This window comes from Lampetra fluviatilis, chromosome 15 (assembly GCF_964198595.1).
Source record: "Lampetra fluviatilis chromosome 15, kcLamFluv1.1, whole genome shotgun sequence".
Classification (NCBI taxonomy): Eukaryota; Metazoa; Chordata; class Hyperoartia; order Petromyzontiformes; family Petromyzontidae; genus Lampetra; species Lampetra fluviatilis.
The window spans coordinates 7,496,246-7,514,157 of NC_136289.1; the positions used below are offsets into that span (position 1 = coordinate 7,496,246).

At 43.1% G+C, this 17,912-nt stretch overlaps 1 protein-coding gene across 1 annotated transcript; it reads right to left on the reverse strand.

Annotated features, from left to right (window-relative positions):
* Positions 1 to 2,539: 2,539 nt before the first annotated feature.
* LOC144936144 (uncharacterized) lies at positions 2,540 to 13,942 on the reverse strand. The gene is made up of 7 exons (XM_078863041.1): positions 13,797 to 13,942; positions 9,279 to 9,412; positions 6,527 to 6,683; positions 5,685 to 5,973; positions 4,620 to 4,904; positions 3,564 to 3,797; positions 2,540 to 2,958 (listed from the first exon to the last, which is right to left on the reverse strand). Exons 2-7 carry the CDS (start codon positions 9,395 to 9,397, stop codon positions 2,666 to 2,668), a joined length of 1,377 nt encoding a protein of 458 aa, XP_078719167.1. The 5' UTR covers positions 9,398 to 9,412; positions 13,797 to 13,942; the 3' UTR covers positions 2,540 to 2,665.
* Positions 13,943 to 17,912: the final 3,970 nt, after the last annotated feature.

A 17,912-nucleotide genomic window follows, 5' to 3' on the forward strand; every position in this document is an offset into this window, starting at 1 on the left:
CTCGGTCGGTACAGTTATATGCTGCGATGCGAGTCTTGGAGAGAGACTGGGTCGTCTCAGCTCGGTCGGTACAGCTATATGCTGCGATGCGAGTCTTGGAGAGAGACTGGGTCGTCTCAGCTCGGTCGGTACAGCTATATGCTGCGATGCGAGTCTTGGAGAGAGACTGGGTTAAAATCCCCCCCGATATGGCCGACGCGTGCTACTGGTTGTGACGCCGCGTCGGAAAGGCGGTGGGGTGGTAACATGGAAATTCCCCGCCCGATATGGCCGACGCGTGCTACTGGTTGTGACGCCGCGTCGGAAAGGCGGTGGGGTGGTAACATGGAAATTCCCCCCCCGATATGGCCGACGCGTGCTACTGGTTGTGACGCCGCGTCGGAAAGGCGGTGGGGTGGTAACATGGAAATCCCCCCCGATATGGCCGACGCGTGCTACTGGTCGTGACGCCACGTCGGAAAGGCGGGGGGGGTGCTAACGGGTGACTGTCATTGCATGCGTGATTCTAACGGGGGGGGGGCTGTGCTGGAGCGTAAATGGGTTAGCCAGTGTTCATGTATATTTGTTGTTAATTCCCCGTTTTCTATGCGGTTCCCTCTTACCCTCGTCGATTCTGTATATATTACGTGATTGTATTTCTTATCGGTCGCCGGTCATTTATTGATGTTGCTGGTTCGGAGGCACACCTTTTCGATGTATCACAGTTGTGTTACAGCCGGGGACGGCTGTGTGTTTATACAGGGGGGGGTGATGTAGTGACAGAACGGTCACTACTGTGTTGGCCTGTACGAAGGCTGTGGGCCCCAAGGGGGTGCCTGGCGGGTCACGTGGTGGAGGGATTCGGACCTTCCCAGGGGTGGGGGAAGTGGGGCGTGTCCTGGGAAGGGAGGCGTGGCCTGAAGAGAGCCAGCCACGCCGGGGCGGAGCCAGCCACGCGAAACCAAATATAAGCGTGGTGTGAAGGCAGAGCGGGGCTGCTGTTGTACTGTACTCCAAGGGGAAGACATCACGAGTCGTCAAGTCCCGAGTCGTCGTCCTGGGCCAGGCAGGCCGTTGCCTGCCTGGTCCAGTCTGTGTCGTGTTCCAGAGTGTTAGTGAGTTGAGGAAGGTGGTCACCACCTCATGTAGAGTGTTATATTATTTACCGTTTAATAAATAGTGTTGCCTCCAAGCTGCATGTGTGTGTGCACCTAATTAGAACCTACTACTACACATGCATCACCACCTAAAGACGCCAAATGTAACCAATACGATATTTAAGATACGTAATACCGCAATTATAGTACAAACGTAGACTACTGAACACTACTTTAGTTGTACTATAAATGGTGTCAAACATTTTCCCACTCTGCTACACAACCCTTACACCTGCAGCATCTGCAAAACTTGCAACACATTGTGCATACCACATTGAAAAGCATGGAAACAATCTATTGCCATCATCAGCCATGATCTATCTATATATATAAAATCGCGAATCTGTCTGTCTGTCTGTGTGTGTGTCTGTGTGTCGCCGGACCATACGCAGTTTCATTGGACGGCGGTTGCCCCTGGCAACGGGTAGCGATGCATTCGCTGCGGGGTGGACGCCATTTTTAATTCCCGTTAAAATATGCGCACGCATTAACACGCGACTCTGAGGTAAATTCATCAAAGTTTCACGTCCTCTTCACTCCCCTCCCCCCACCCCAATGTGTGCAATTACTATTATAGGGTCGGTAGATAATAAAATTATAGCGATTAGACAGTATTATTGTAGCGCGGGGGGGGGGGGGTGGCACCCGTACCCAGCCTCAGCCGGGTGGCCAATTTAGGCGAGGCCGGAGGCTCTGCACGGTACTAGGCCTCGACACCCCACCACCCTACAGCGGATCGGCGCGCCTCACTAAAACCCTACAACAGATCGGCACGCCTCACACAAACCCTACAACGGATCGGCGCGCCTCACTAAAACCCTACAGCGGATCGGCGCGCCTCACTAAAACCCTACAAGGGATCGGCGCGCCTCACTAAAACCCTACAACGGATCGGCGCGCCTCACACAAATCCTACAACGGATCGGTACGCCTCACACAAATCCTACAACGGATCGGCGCGCCTTACACAAACCCTACAACGGAAGCGTAACGCATTGTAGTGTCGTGGTTAGCGCGCCGCGCTACGAACCCGGAGACCCGAGTTCCATTCCTGCTCACGGCCACCACCGGTGACGATTATTTGAACCGGTCCTGGGCCTCCCCTAGGTCGACTCAGCCTCAAAACGAGTAACTGCTGTGGCGTATGAACATCGCCACTGGGGAGACAAAGGCGGCCGGGCGTGGTGGATCCAAGTCCCGGGCGAAGCTTTGTAGTACAGCTAGTTCACTGATAAAGGACCCTCCCCCCAAACTACCACCATCTCTCATGGTCTTGTTATGCAACATTCCACAGACAACCTCTGCTTCAATGTGATGTCAATAATTTGAAATACACTGTGCAAAGGGGAAGTTTTGTGATTAAATTGTAAATACATTGTAAAGAAATCGTTTTAAGAGGTAATTAAAGTATACATTTATCTCAATTTGTTATTATTTGCAGGATGTCAGATGTCCCCAATAACTATGAATGTTCTTCCAATAATTAGTCTGACTTTGGGAGGTTTTACTGTACCACAGGAAATTCTGAACTAAATTCCTAACTCACCTTCAGTCTCTGCAATAGCCTTATTGGCTTGGATATTTTGACGTAGAACTTGGCCCTTGCAATTCGAACCATCTCCTCCTTCAGAAAGGAAGCTATCTGTACCACCTGATGGTCCTTGCATGAGTCGGTCCTCTGAGTCCACTGTGTCAGACAGCTTCCCAGATGATGGCTTTGTCTTAGCACTGGCTGGTTTCTGGGAGGTACTGTCCAACTGTGAGCTGACAGCTGGACATTTAGATTTTTTCTTTGCCTTTGATTTCTTCCATGCATCACCACCTAAAGACGCCAAATGTAACCAATACGACATTTAAGATACGCAATACCGCAATTATAGTACAAACGTAGACTACTGAACACTACTTTAGTTGTACTATAAATGGTGTCAAACATTTTCCCACTGCTACACAACCCTTACACCTGCAGCATCTGCAAAACTTGCAACACATTGGGCAAAACCACATTGAAAAGCATGGAAACATTCAATTGCCATCATCATCAGCCATGATCTATTCACTGAAAAAGGACCCTCCCCCCAAAACTACCACCATCTCTCATGGTCTTGTTATGCAACATTCCACGTAGCTCTAGCATACGAGAAACACAAAATAAATTACTTGCAGATAACACGCAAGCAATTGGGAGTGATTTGCTGCACAACTCCTCTTATCTGTAAAACAAAATGTGCGGACAATTGGACACTATTCCATAGTAAAGGCATGGTTAAGGATATATTAATAAGAAAAAAATAGAGCTGCAGATAATTTCAGCTTTTGTGCATCTTTTACTGTTCCTGCGGATAATAGAAGTTGCAGGTAATATGGCCGTGGATGAAAGAAGTACTGTATTACTAACACATCTACCAAACTAGATTCCTCACTGACCTTCAATTTCTGAAACAGTTTTGTTGGCCTTGCAATCTCCTTCGGAAGGGAACGTTACTGCACCCCGCGATGATCCTGGCGCGGTGAGCTCTTCTGCGTTATACAGCTGCTCAGGTAATGGCTTCGTTTTTGCAGTGGCTGGTTGCTGTGATGGTGAGGAACTTCCTGACTGTGAGCTGACAGCTGGATCTTTAGGCTTTTTCTTCACCTTTGATTTCTTCAAAGTATCACCACCTTCAAGGCCAAATGTAACCATCGATATTCAAGATATGCAACAACACATTTACGGAAACAAAAGACTACTATATATAACGTTTGCACCTCTATCGTTCTGTGTGCACTTTTAAGTTTTTGTTCTATTTTATAGGTTAATGTGCATGTTTATTATCCAGAGCAAGTAATATGAATTTTTAAAACAAGTTCTTCTTTAGGCACAAAAGAACATGTCTTCTCTCCCGAGTCTCCTCATTCAATGTATTTAACTACTCTGTTCGTGGAATATCAATGTTGCTGTTACATCCTTGTAAATTGTTTTCACGTTTTGGTTTCTGAGAGCTGGGATGCATCAATTTTTACCCAAATAATTTTTTCATATTTTACAAAGGCTCAGCGTATTGACGGAACTCCTCTTATCCGCTGCGACCAATCGCATGGGTCCTATTACCCACGAATTGACTCCACTTATCTACGGTGAAAAATTGCAGATGAGTAATTTACCACTCATCTCCTGATTATTCACGAAAACATTGTGTCAAAGACGCACGAAGAAACACAAAATACATCATGTGCATATGACTCATGAGTAATTAAAAGTGATTTGCTGCACTACTGTCTGTAAAAAAAATTGCGGGCAATCGGACAGCATTCCGCAGAAAAGCTGCACATAACGGCAGATATATATAAAATCAGAAGAAACAGAGCCGGGGATAATTTTACTTTTCTTGAAACTTATTGCTCCCGTGGATAATACAAATTGCAGGTAATAGAACCATGGATGAGACGAGTTCACCTATACTATATATACCAATGTACCAAACTAGATGATTCCGCACTCACCTACAATCTCCAAAACAATTTTGTTGGACTGAATATTTTGATGTGGCACATGGCCCTTGCGATCCAAACCATCTCCCTCGGAAAGAGACATTTCTTCGCCGCCTGATGTTGCTTGGGAGATTTGGTCCTCTGAGTCCACCACCTCACACAGCTGCCCAGATGATGGCTCAGTCTTAGCAGTGGCTGGTAGCTCTGATGGTGAGGTACTTCCTGAATGCAAGCTGACAGCTGGATCTTGAGCTTTTTTATTTTTCTTCACCTTTGATTTCTCTCGTGTATCACCACCTTCAAGGCCAAATGTAACCATTATGATATTTAAGGTATGCAGCAACACAATTATAATACGAAATTCTGCTTGTCAAAATAAATTTAACAAAAATGTTAATATGCGAATATTTGGTTTAATGTTTCTACATCAGCAGCACCATACTATATTTCCAATATATGTTTCACAAGAGGCTATTTGTTAAACTACACAAATGTAGCAGTACTATTCGTTTTAGTTACTCTAAAGGGACTATAGAGAATTTGAACGATGCACAGTACAGTGGAGGGGGGAAGTATTGGTGCAATTAGCATACTTCACTATGACTGACAAGTTGAATTTCCAGCCACAGTTAATGTATTAATCAATGCTCATTGGCTCTTGGTCAGCAATATATCAATATGCTTTCAGAATAAAGTTTGAAATCAGTGAATATTACCAGCTATGATGTATGACTCACAAACATGGACAATAACAATGTAACAAATTAATAACTTTAAACACAGGTTTACAAATATGGATAAAAAAAGAGTTAAAAGTGCACAAATAAGTAGAAAGATATACATACTAGGAATTGCACTGATAGACGGAAAGGGAAAGCACTGGTCGTGGTATGTCAGTCAAAGAGTGAATGTGTCCAAGAATATGACCACTGTGGAGACAGACCAATGATATAAATCAGCTCAAGTGCTGAAGTGAGATGGATTGTGGCATTGTAGGATCTTCATTCAGCAGCTGATTGATAATTTTTAATGATCTGGTTCATGCTGAAGCACTATAATGTAAATTCCATAACTTACCACCCATCGGTGATAAATGTGGACCTTTATCTTCAACAAAAGTTGTCTCTTCTGTTCCCCCTGATGCCCCTTGTAGGGAGAGATTGTGCAGTGCATGCTGGTCACTTTGCTGCTCATCTTGAGACACAGAGGCCTGTCCATCTTGCACATTAGTGGGAGCTGAAACATTGTCCATATGTTGTTTATTATTTGTTTTCTTTTTTCTTCCACCTCCTAGCAGACCTAAGCAAACCTCTATATTTGTCCCATTGCCCACTCCAAAATTCTGCAAGGGACTGCCATGTAAAATCTGAAACACAATAATTTTTCCATTACTGCATTGCATCTTATTTGCCACGATATTTTGAAATGTAAGTTAATCTAAAACTGATCAACTGTGTAGTTATTTTAAAGTAGTGTTTATTAAACAATTTAGTGAGGCGGAAGGTGGTTAAGCACCTTGCGCTATGAACCTGGCATCCAGAGTTCGATTCCCAGCTATGGATAACACCAGTGGTGAACGATTTACGAACTAACTTTGGGCCCTCTTTCACCATTCCATTCTGCCCAATACAGGTACCAGCATAATTGTGAATAATGAAAAAACAACCCCTATGACTGACAAGGTGTGGGGAGGCCCTCATCCAGTAATGGATTGAAAAGGAACTGTACATTATTCATTACTAAATTATAAAGTACTGTACTAACCATAATTCAATAAGGATATAATGTAAATGTCTATTACATTTCTGTAATGATGGAAAATCACAATACAATGCAAGTATTTAAATTAATTAATAAGTACTAAGCAGCAACTGTACTGATTAACATGAACAATCGACCTGGACTGTTTGCTCTTTTACCTTTCTGCAGCCATAAAAAAATGATGCAATTGTTGGGATTTTAACCCCCTTTTCCCCAAGAGATTCAACAACATCTTCGAGAGTAGAAGCAGGGTTAACTGTTATTTCCCAAAGAAGGAGATCCACATCTCGTACATAAATGGAATATTCTGCAAGCCTAAAAAAGCAATTGGCAGCCAGAAATAAAAAAAAAAGTCAGCATTAGTCAGCAGTACATACTGTAAACAACTTTACATAATACTATACATAGAGCTTTGAACACAATCACATTTATCGTTCAGTCCTGATTACCTCTTGACCTTGGTTACACATTTAGAGACATGTAATGCAGTTAAAAAGTTAACATCACAAATTTAGGCAGAAAAGTCTCTCCCAGTCCCAGGACTCTTTATCAGGAGGGTCTTGCAAAGTTTTTACAGTTGGGGGCAAAGATTGTTCTGTGTATTCCAAATGATAATTTTTTTTTAATTCAGACTATTGATATCAGCACACATTTACCTACTCTTGCAAATTACATCATGGATCTTAACATTCACGGTGAAACAGACGGCACATTTTCGTATATTTACGGTGAGTTCACACGCAGTATTAGGCAGCGCAGGTTCTGGATTCAAACCGTGAACCCCTGCAACAAGCAGCAAAATGCACTACCTCTAGGTCATGTCACCGCCACTGTATAATGTAGCATATGACAGTATCCTTTAAAAAATGTGTACAGTGCTGTACTTACAGTAATCACTTTTTTTCTATTTATAGTATGGAAATGTCCCTAGGCAACCATGGCAGTTACGTTCGTGAAAAAAGCAAAACCGCGGTTGGCAAATAGAGGGTTAGGATAACCACGGCGGCGGTCACACTTGCCAAAGCCTAAGTTGCCCGAATTAGGTTTTGACGAATGTGTATTTTATCCACAAATAACATCCACAATAACATAGCTTTAAAAAACAACAATACATGTTCAAATATTCCATGACTCAAAAGAATTTTGTTTTATTTACCTTTAATACTGAGCATTGAATTTCATAGTGATGAAGATGGTGATGAAGATGACGTTGACGAGGTCATGGGGGAGGTGGTTATTAGAAGTGTCTTGATCTGTGGCCATGCCTATGTGAAGGTGGCTGGGTTACTTTGTGTGGGATTGGAAGGGTGAGCCGGTGTGTTGGGTATGTGGGACGCACACCCAGGATGATTGCTTTGGCTGTGTGGCGACCGCCCAGAGAGTGGGGTAATTGGGGAACAGCTGGATTTAATAACGGAATAATTCATTAATGGAGAGCTGTCTCTTTAAAGGGGGCTGAGCCAGAGATCGAAAAAGGTCTTGGGGGATGGTTGAGCTGGTGCCGTGGGTGCGGCTGGGTAGCGCTCTGCTATATTTTAAGCTGTTTTTAGGATAACTTTTACATTATTTTAAATCAAATAAAGAACACGTGATGGATACCACTCCTGCTGTGGCAGCTCCAATGAACTCTAAATGCACCACCTCATAACAGAAGGAAAAGGGGCTTTGCCCACCCACTTGGTTGCATGCTGAGGTTCCATGTTTAAAGGCAAAATTAATGCAAATAATTATAATTGAAGGTCAAGAAACATGGAATAATGCGTAGCAATACGACAACGTCCACACTACAACAACCACTATGCGAGAGAGAGTGTTGGTGGTGAGAAGGAAGCCGGTAGTGGGGGCTAGGAGATGAGATGATGCACGGAGGGGGAATACAGATACGGGTAATTTGAAATTACAAGTGGCAGCCGCCATGCTAAATCGCGGATACACGAAACTCCATACCGTGGTGAGCAAATTGTTATCACGAAGGAAAACCATGAGTACATAAATACCGCAGATGCAAAAAATCCGCTTTGGTGAGGGATTGCTGTATTTTTATGCACAAGTTATTGGTTTGCGTAAAATTAATTAGACCACTTTATTAACGATACAATTTATCCTCTAAATATGAGTGGATATACCAGGTCCTGCATCTAAGACGTTGTTTGGAGAATTATACAAGTATAACCCGTAAAAACAAAGTTTTTCACTATAAATCCTTTATATGTGTGGCATCGGGGCGGCTAGAGTCCTCTCGTCCTCTGGCTTGAGATGGCTGCCACCTATGGGTCAGAATATTGTCTGGCAGTATTAAACAATTGGTAATTAAAAAAATTTTCCCTAAAGTGTAAAATTTTGGAATTTTTTTTCACGAAAATGCATTGTCACGCGCAACGAGTCTGTGTGCAAAATGTCAGCTCGATTGGATCACGGGAAGTGGGTTAAAAAACGACCTAAAGATTTGCACGGTCCTAAGCAAGCAAGCGAACTTAATATAAAGGATTTAAAAATGGGACAAAGGTGACGAGATATTCACTACCTCGCCAGGTATACAGGAGGTCGTGGGTTCGATCCCGACTGAGTATGTTACATGTGCAAGTAAGCTCTATTGTGATGTGCTACTTTTCTCGGACAAATATTACAACTGATCCGTATTTATTGTAGGGGTAGTTTTATGTAAAAAAAATGTTGGATTAAAAGTACTACGTGGCCTCACATGAACAAATATGGATCATTGTCTTGGCTTGGAAACCTACGTTTTAAGTTATCTTAAATTTACAGTATTGTACTGTACTGATACACAATGGTTGCAGTATCTGTACTAGTTGTGTTATTACACTTTGTGTAGTGCGTCATGGACCTCAAATTGAGCTTGGCCTCTTAAAAAAATTTCCAACGAAAGGTGTCATTGTTTACAGCACCTACCATTGTGTTGTTTCTTGGAGCTCCCAAACTGTTGATTGTTGCACCTTGCGCAGTGGAGCTGCAACCTCAGTTTGACGGTTATGTAAAGGTTGCCAAACACGTTCGGTGCAGGAACACATTGTTGGTTGCTGTTCCTGTACAGAATGAAGAATACATTTGTTATGAGCCTTTGCTACACGGCACAGCAGAAATCCAATAATTAACGATTGGCTCCCGCAATTGGCAAAGCGGTGGATTTAAACTGCTTCGCAGACCGCAAATCGCGATCCAAGTGGAGCTGCAGGGAAAGCGAAAAACGATTAACATACGACAGATTTGCTCGTATTGAAGATTTGCTCCATTTGGATCTTAGAATAATACATTTATTGCGGATTAATTTATCAACTAGGCACGTACCGTGCATCCCCTGTATTCCTCAAGGTTTTTGCAGATTAATAAAATTTCAAGAATAACTCATCCCATAATCCACGACCCTACGCGTCGGCTAAAATGATTTTTTTCGTAATATAAGGTGAACCTCCATGGTATGCATGCTTCGGATTACAGGATTCGTTCATTCTTCCCCCCCCACCTCCCCCAATCAATGCTGATTATAAACACATTCCCACTTGTATTAAGATAACATGGGACATCAGAAAAGCTGACTGCAGTGCCTCGAGTCTTCACCTTTCTGATGTGACATAGCTTTTCATTTCAAACAAATTCCTGCGGAAGGAGCTGGTAGGAAGGTTGGGTTGCTCGGTAAATGGCCAGGGTCAACGGTGGCGTGGTGTATTCCGCAAATATGCCCGACTGTGAGGCACAAGCCGGCGTGAGTAGGTTAAACGTTGAGTTTTATAAGGGCACCACGGGGTGACCAGCCCCTCGACACCCAGCCCCTCCACACCCAGCCCCTCCCATCCCACCCCCACCCTCCCCACCCAGCCCCTCCCCACCCTCCCCTCCCCACCCAGCCCCTCCCCAGCCAGCCCCTCCCCACCCTCCCCTCCCCACCCAGCCCCTCCCCACCCTCCCCTCTACACCCAGCCCCACCCCTCCCATTTTTGGATGCATGACGGACGGACGGACACAATAATCCCCTGTGGGCTGGTGTAACCAGGAGGTTCCTACCAGTATTAACTCTGACGTGTACAATGCATCATCTTAATGCACAACACAGTTATTGTACAACTCAATGATTTTACATGACAATGTCGAAGACAAGTTGACATTAAAAGCACTGTACGTGCCAGGACATTTATTTTTATTTTAAATTTTTTTACGTTAAACGAAATAACTCTTTGCCGTCTAAAGCAACTGTCAACTGTACCACGTCTTGCAGCCCTGGATATTCATTATTCACAGCCAAAAGCGACTTAACCTCCCTGTTAATAATCTGTAATTGTACAAAATTGGCCAAAATTTAACACTCGGCATATCGCCTCCACCGACACCCCTCTATAAGAACGCTATATTTCGAATTAAAGCTTTCGTGACTGCAGGGATTCGTCTTCTTGGTTCTTTCGGTAAAGTCACGTAGAAGGGAAATAATAAAATAATAAAAATAAAACATAATAAAATATTTTTTAATTTTATTTATTTGTATTATTTTTACTTCATTATTTCCCTTCTACGTGACTTTACCGAAAGAACCAAGAAGACCGCTACAATGCCTCTCGCTGTACAGATTTCGTGTAAACGTTTAAATCGCCACCCTACACAACACCTTTGGTGGCATCTTTTTCACAAATCTACCGGCACGCCCCGAACCCGTGTCCAGAGGGCCTCCACCCCGCCGCTTTCTCGCTCAAGCGTTGCCAACACCGGGAAAAAAAATCACCAAAAAAACCTACACAAATGTTCGATAGATTTTGGCTCGATATACATTATTATTAAAACATTTGGCTGGACGATGTAGCAACAAAAAAATCCTTAAAACATGTCACGAGACACTTTAACAAATACTGCACAAGGCTGGTTTATGTCTTGTGACTCCCCAATTGACTACTCGCATTGTTTTTCCTTTACATATTCATGTCTGTCTTAAATAACCCTTACTTTAAAAAAACATTACGCTTTAGGAGGGAATGAGATGGCGGGTCACGAGTCATGTGAACCATTTGGCTGACAGTAACAGCACTGTGTTAAGCACAGCAAACTCACACAGTCCACACAACACGTACCTTATAGAATCCGCTCATGAATATACATAACAGTGTTATGTATATTGCGTCGCTCGGACACAATTGTCACGGGGGGAAAGAAAGAAAAACAACCTCAAAGGTCACAAAAAGCCACTAGCGACGCACCACCGAGTTTGCTACTCGCTGCTTCCGGGATTCTTATGACGGCAAAGAGGAAATCGCCTCCCACAAACTTCCCAAAGTCACCACCCATGGACACAGTCCAACAACCACTAACTAAACAGCACTGCCATGCTTGTCAAACCCTTGTCAGTGTCCTACCTTATTACAGACCAAGTCAGAACGTATTGGTCACCCCGTGCAACTTATAAATCTCATCTTTCATCCTACAAAGTCCCATCACAAGGAGAGTAACACAAACAAGTAGACACACAAAAATGCTCTTATTGAAACGGCTGTACGCCGTATGGACGTGAAAACTCAAAACCCTTGTGCAAGAATACGGGGTAAACCGTATGGGTTGACAGGTATGCTACTATACACTACACTATACACTACTATACACTACACTATACACTACACACTACTATACACTACTCTATACACTACTATGCACTACTTCATACCTGTCAACCCCTTGTCAGTGCCCTACATTATTACAGACCAAGTCAGAACTTATTGGTCACCCCGTGCAACTTATAAATCTCAACGTTCATCCCACAAATTCCCATCACAAGGAGAGAAACACAAACAAATAGACACACAAAAATGCTCTTATTGAAACGGCTGTACGCTGTATGGACGTGAAAACTCAATTCCCTTGTACAAGAATACGGGGTAAACCGTATGGGTTGACAGGTATGCTACTATACACTACACTCTACACTACTATACACTACACTATATACTACACACTACTATGCACTACTTCATACCTGTAAAACCCCTGTAAGTGCCCTACCTTATTACAGACAAATTGAGACATTATTGGTCACCCCGTGCCCTTATAAATCTCATCATTCATCCCACAAAGTCCCATCACAAGGGAAAAACACAAATAGACACAAACAATTGCCCGTATTGAAACGGTTGTACGCCGTATGGACCTAAAAACTAAATTTCCTTTTGGCTGGTGATGTTCGACAGGTCCAGGTATCGAACTCGTGCGGCCAGGTTAATGGCAGGATCGAGGACACGTGTACGATGTGTGGGTACCACTTCCTCCTACCTCTTCCAAGACGTATGTGGTGAGCGTTTAAGAGAAAACCAAATATGAAAAAATAATAGGGGCCGTCCATAAATGACGTCACGCGATTTTGGACGATTTGACCCCCCCCCGCCTCGTCACACGGCGTCACAAAAAGTCAGACCCCCCCCCCTCAAATATGACGTCAGAAAGCTCTGCCCCCCACCCAAACCATATTTCCATTTTGAAAATAAAACATGCTTCAAATCGCTTTAAACTATTGTCATTGTAGTGCGTATTTAATGTGGCGCTGCACTCTGATGATGTAGGAGTGTTGTTATAACAATTATTGTTGTTATAACAATTCCATATTTATTTAAATTTGCGCATTTTGATGTGACGTCACATTTCTCAACCCCCCCCCTCCTCGTCACACATCGTCACAAATGTCTGACCCCCCCCTCCCCCTAGGTGCGTGACGTCATTTATGGACGGCCTCATAGGCGTTTACCCTTTCTGAAACTGGTGTTGAGATGTTCAAACACCAAATGGATACATTTTACAAGGAATAAAGTACTGCATTAACCAATTGTGGTGAACATGCACACAACCATGCTGTGATAATAAGATGCCTTTGAAACTAATTGGCCTGCACCAGAGACAAGAGCCTTCTCTTTAGGGCCTCGTCTCACCACCAATGTCAGAGCATAGAACAACACCACAAGGTCAAATATATCCTCTAAGAGGGGTTCTCATGAAGCAGTCGCGTGATCAAATAAATGACATCTTTACCTTGTTTTACACACGCCACATGCACTGTGCAGTGCACGACTGTAGCCTTCTGAATTGTTAAAGAGGCTTACAAGTTAGTTTCGCATCCGAGGTGCGTATATGTACCGTACATAGCAATGTAATACCGTATACTGTAGTAAAATATGCACCAGCATACTAATTATAACTCACAATTTTCACGAGCTAGGCTGGAACCATGACCGACACGATGTGGGGGGAGGCCTTCAGCGAACAGAGGAATAACTACAAAACGGTGCCGTGAAAGGAGATCGATTTGCAAGTTGTTCCGCCTCTTACAAATGAAACCGTACGCTCGTCAACACAATGGGATACTTGTATAAGCAACGGTGAAGATAGCCGTCAAAAAAACAAAATAACGTATCTACCACGCATCTAATAATGCTTTGACACACGGACCTTGATCAATCCATGTCGCCGGATGGTTGTGAGCACACAAAAAGCCTCCGTCGTGTGCTCTCCCTGTCCACCCAGCAGCAGTAATAATAAAGCTGCCACAGCAGAAACTGCCCGACAGGAAATTCCAATCCCACACAGAACTCCCCCTCCCGGCCTCTCCCCCATCGTTTCCCCATAATGATGCATTTGTTACGTTTCAGTTCTGTTAAGCCATTAGGGGGTGCACATCATCATCATCCGTTCGTCAATATGTTGCACACTCGAAATGAAGGACGTGGGCCAGGTGCTCCAAATCGAGGACAAACACATTAATTGTGGTTAATCTGTAACAAGTAAACCTGTAAAAACAAAGTTTTTCACTATAAATCCTTTATATGCGTGGCATCGGGGCGGCTAGAGTCCTCTCGTCCTCTGGCTTGAGATGGCTGCCACCTATGGGGCAGATGATTGTCTGGCAGCATTAAACAATTGGTAATTAAATAATTAACTTTTTTCCCCTAAACAGTGTAGCATTTTGTAAAAAAAATTCACGAAAATGCACTGTCACGCACAACGAGTCTGTGTGCAAAATGTCAGCTCGATTGGATCACGGGAAGTGGGTTAAAAAACGACCGAAAGATTTGCACAGTCCTAAGCAAGCAAGCGAACTTAATATAAAGGATTTAAAAATGCAACAGCACGTGTGTCACACACAGCAACCGAGTCGCCATTAACAAAGTGACTGGTGTACAAGTCTGGTTAATCAATAACAGTTTCACATTGCCTTTAGTGGAAAAGACTGTATGGGTAAGAGGCGACTTTGGGGAAAAGTGGGCTACGATATGTGCTATGTGTGCATTTGATGTGCCATGAAGAGAGGTCATTGCCCAAACCATCGCTGTATATTTCTTTCTGAGGCCACTGTTATTGATGAATGCGTTTTGTTTATCGTGCACCACTGCCAACGCAGCTCCAGCAAATAATGTGTTTAATCATCAGCCATAATCCTCGGATTGCCACTTTTTTTTCCAGATATTTCTCAGCCAGCCTTCTTGAGCCACCAAAATAGCAGCTGTAATAAAAATAAGCAATGACCAAATCCACCACGAGACGAAGGCCTCACTACCAAGTCATTGCAATTTCTCCTGATCCTGCAATGTAAAAATCCACCTAACATCTGCACATTAACTTATTCCATTGCTGCATCTCCTCGGCACACATCCTCTAGGAACACGTTACATTCCTTGGCTCCCGGTCATTTTTTTTAACCGTGCGTCACAGCAACGTTTCCTGCCCAAAACCACTATGAAATGTATACTGTACAGTACATCGCATCAAATATTAAATTGACCCCTAACTGGGAAGTAACTATTGAGCAGTGTCATCAAATAAATGAGCATGGGGACGCCTTGCAAATTGGCAGAATTATCATTGTTTTTTTACCCTTTTATCTGGCAACAAAACTGACACCTTTTTTACAAGGAGTCATGTTTGCATTGACCACAATACCCACGGTCGGAATGCAAACAAAAAAAAACAACTCTGATAATGTATGCACTGTCCTTGAAATTGATTGGTCCACACCCGAGACAGCTTTTCTTAGAGCCGAGTCTCACATGGTGTTGGGCCAGATGACGCCAAAAGGCGCACAAATCAAAGACAATGCACCATCAGAGTATGAGAGCTCGGGGTAAAAGCATTTACGCAATTGGAACCTCCTTTGCCAGTAGAAAAATATGCTACTGGCAAAGGAGGTTCCAATGGTGTAAAAGTGGCAGAACTCTCTTATTCCCATTGTGCCAATCTCAAACAGTCGACATCTTCTCAGCGTGATATAACACTCACTTATCGTTTCAAACTGGATCTCAAAATAGGCCAAAACGTCGGCTATCATATACTTATCTTTTAAGGTAGTGTTATTGACGAATGTATTGAGTTTCTGGTGTGCTTGTGCACGGCAGCCAATGCAGCATCGCCAATTAATGTATCGTCCGTGTGCTGCTAAAGAGACCCAGAATGTCAAAATCCGTCCAGACTTAGCTTGCTTAAACAACGATCTCAACGCCAGTAGGATAATGGACTAAAACATTGTATTTACATGTGGAAAGAAAACAGATGTCTGCTTATACATTGCAATGCATGCAGTGTAATGCACGTATATGCACTTTGCGTCTTGAGGTAATTTGGCTTATAAGAGTGGCCAAGTGGTGTACAGCCATTCATCGTCACTCCACGACCGGATGAGGGCCTCTTCACATCGTGTGGGTCCTGGAGGTTATTTGGCCATACTTCTCCACACTTTTCAGTGCGGGTTTCCCACGGGTCCTAATATAAATACCAGAGGTGTGGACTCGAGTCATGCGACTTGGACTCGAGTCAGACTCGAGTCATGATTTTGATGACTTCAGACTCGACTTGGACTTGCCTCATCTTTGACTCGACTTGACTCGGGACTCGAGAGCAAAGACTTGAGACTTACTTGTGACTTGCACAACAATGACTTTGTCCCACCTCAGAGGTGTGGACTCGAGTCATGCGACTTGGACTCGAGTCAGACTCGAGTCATGATTTTGATGACTTCAGACTCGACTTGGGACTTGCCTCATCTTTGACTCGACTTGACTCGGGACTCGAGAGCAAAGACTTGAGACTTACTTGTGACTTGCACAACAATGACTTTGTCCCACCTCAGAGGTGTGGACTCGGGTCATGCGACTTGGACTCGAGTCAGACTCGAGTCATGATTTTGATGACTTCAGACTCGACTTGGACTTGCCTCATCTTTGATTCGACTTGACTCGGGACTCGAGAGCAAAGACTTGAGACTTACTTGTGACTTGCATAACAATGACTTTGTCCCACCTCTGATAAATACATTGCAACAATGGGTTTTGTTGCACGTTGATAATTTCTCTTCATTTGCTAATGGAATTGGCATCACAGCAGTTATACTGTGCACAGGACTGCATTTTATAGAGTATGTTAATTTGCTCGTATACTTTATGCTTTGTTAAATTCGAACAAGTTAAGAAAATTCATGCATGAATTTACAATGTGTACACATTTTTGGGGCAAAACATAATGCATTACTTTAATACTCTGCCGCAGTGCAATGAAAACACAGGTGTTTTTGTACAATGTTCCTTTTCATAACAAAGGGAATGTTTGTCTTACATGTTTGTGACAGGGAGGCCAGCTTACATAGTGAGGCCCTGAAGAGGCTCGGATTACACCCAATTCAGCAGAAGTCCCCAACCTGCCTTTATTTTCAGCACAGTGCCACAGTATACGAATGTTGGATACATGTGTAGTGTAACGGTGGATTCGAGTAATTAATGCACGGGGTTTCAGAGTTTATTTTGTACAACACTCCTCCTTTACGATCTATGAATGTAAATACCTATTCTACAATTACATAGCCTGTAAAGAGAGAGCCAGCTGTTAATGATTTTTTTTATTCGTCATGCTTTTTGAGAGAACTCCTCCGATACCATTACCCTATTACCCACGACTCCGGTTATCATCAGCAGTCGGGTCTGTGAAAAAAAACTGTAGCCCTATTCTTTGGATTAAAAATGGATAAGCCTGCATAAAATAGCATCCGCAATATTGGTCACCCACTTTACCATGGATTCGATTCCTCCTGTATTGTACAATATTTTTTTGTTCAGGGGCGCAATTAATTATTTCAACGGGCCTATGAAAAAAATGTATTGAAAGGTGCAATACTCACAAATAAGTGAGTCTTGCTTTCATGTGCATGTCAGTTCGCAAAAAAGCCTGGAGTTCAGCAACACCAGTAGCGCTACATTTTACGCTGTATTTTTCGGAAATGTTACTTTTAAAATTTGTACCAATTGTTATTTTTGTCATTTATGGTGAATTGTTGGAAACAATTATTCTAATTAGAAATGCTTGAATTCTTAAATTTTTACTTATCTGTTCAGTGCCCCCTTGTGACCGACTAGGCTCCTAAGCGCCGCATACCCCAAAGTTGCGCTCCTGCGCTACCGTGGTCTTAAATAAATGTAAATATTTTCTTAACATTTACGTCTTTCTTTGCTTTAGTGACAAAAAAACTGACTTTAAATTAACCTGCTTTATTCTAATACAAGTCCTGCAATTTCAAAATCCTCA

Coding starts and splice junctions, on each gene's coding strand:
- LOC144936144 (XM_078863041.1), bottom strand. CDS start 9,397: ATGTGTTCCTGCACCGAACGTGTTTGGCAACCTTTACATAACCGTCAA. Junction 4,905..5,684: donor ACATTTATCACCGATGGGTG/GTAAGTTATGGA, acceptor TTGGCCTTGAAG/GTGGTGATACACGAGAGAAA. Junction 2,959..3,563: donor AACTGTTTCAGAAATTGAAG/GTCAGTGAGGAA, acceptor TGGCGTCTTTAG/GTGGTGATGCATGGAAGAAA.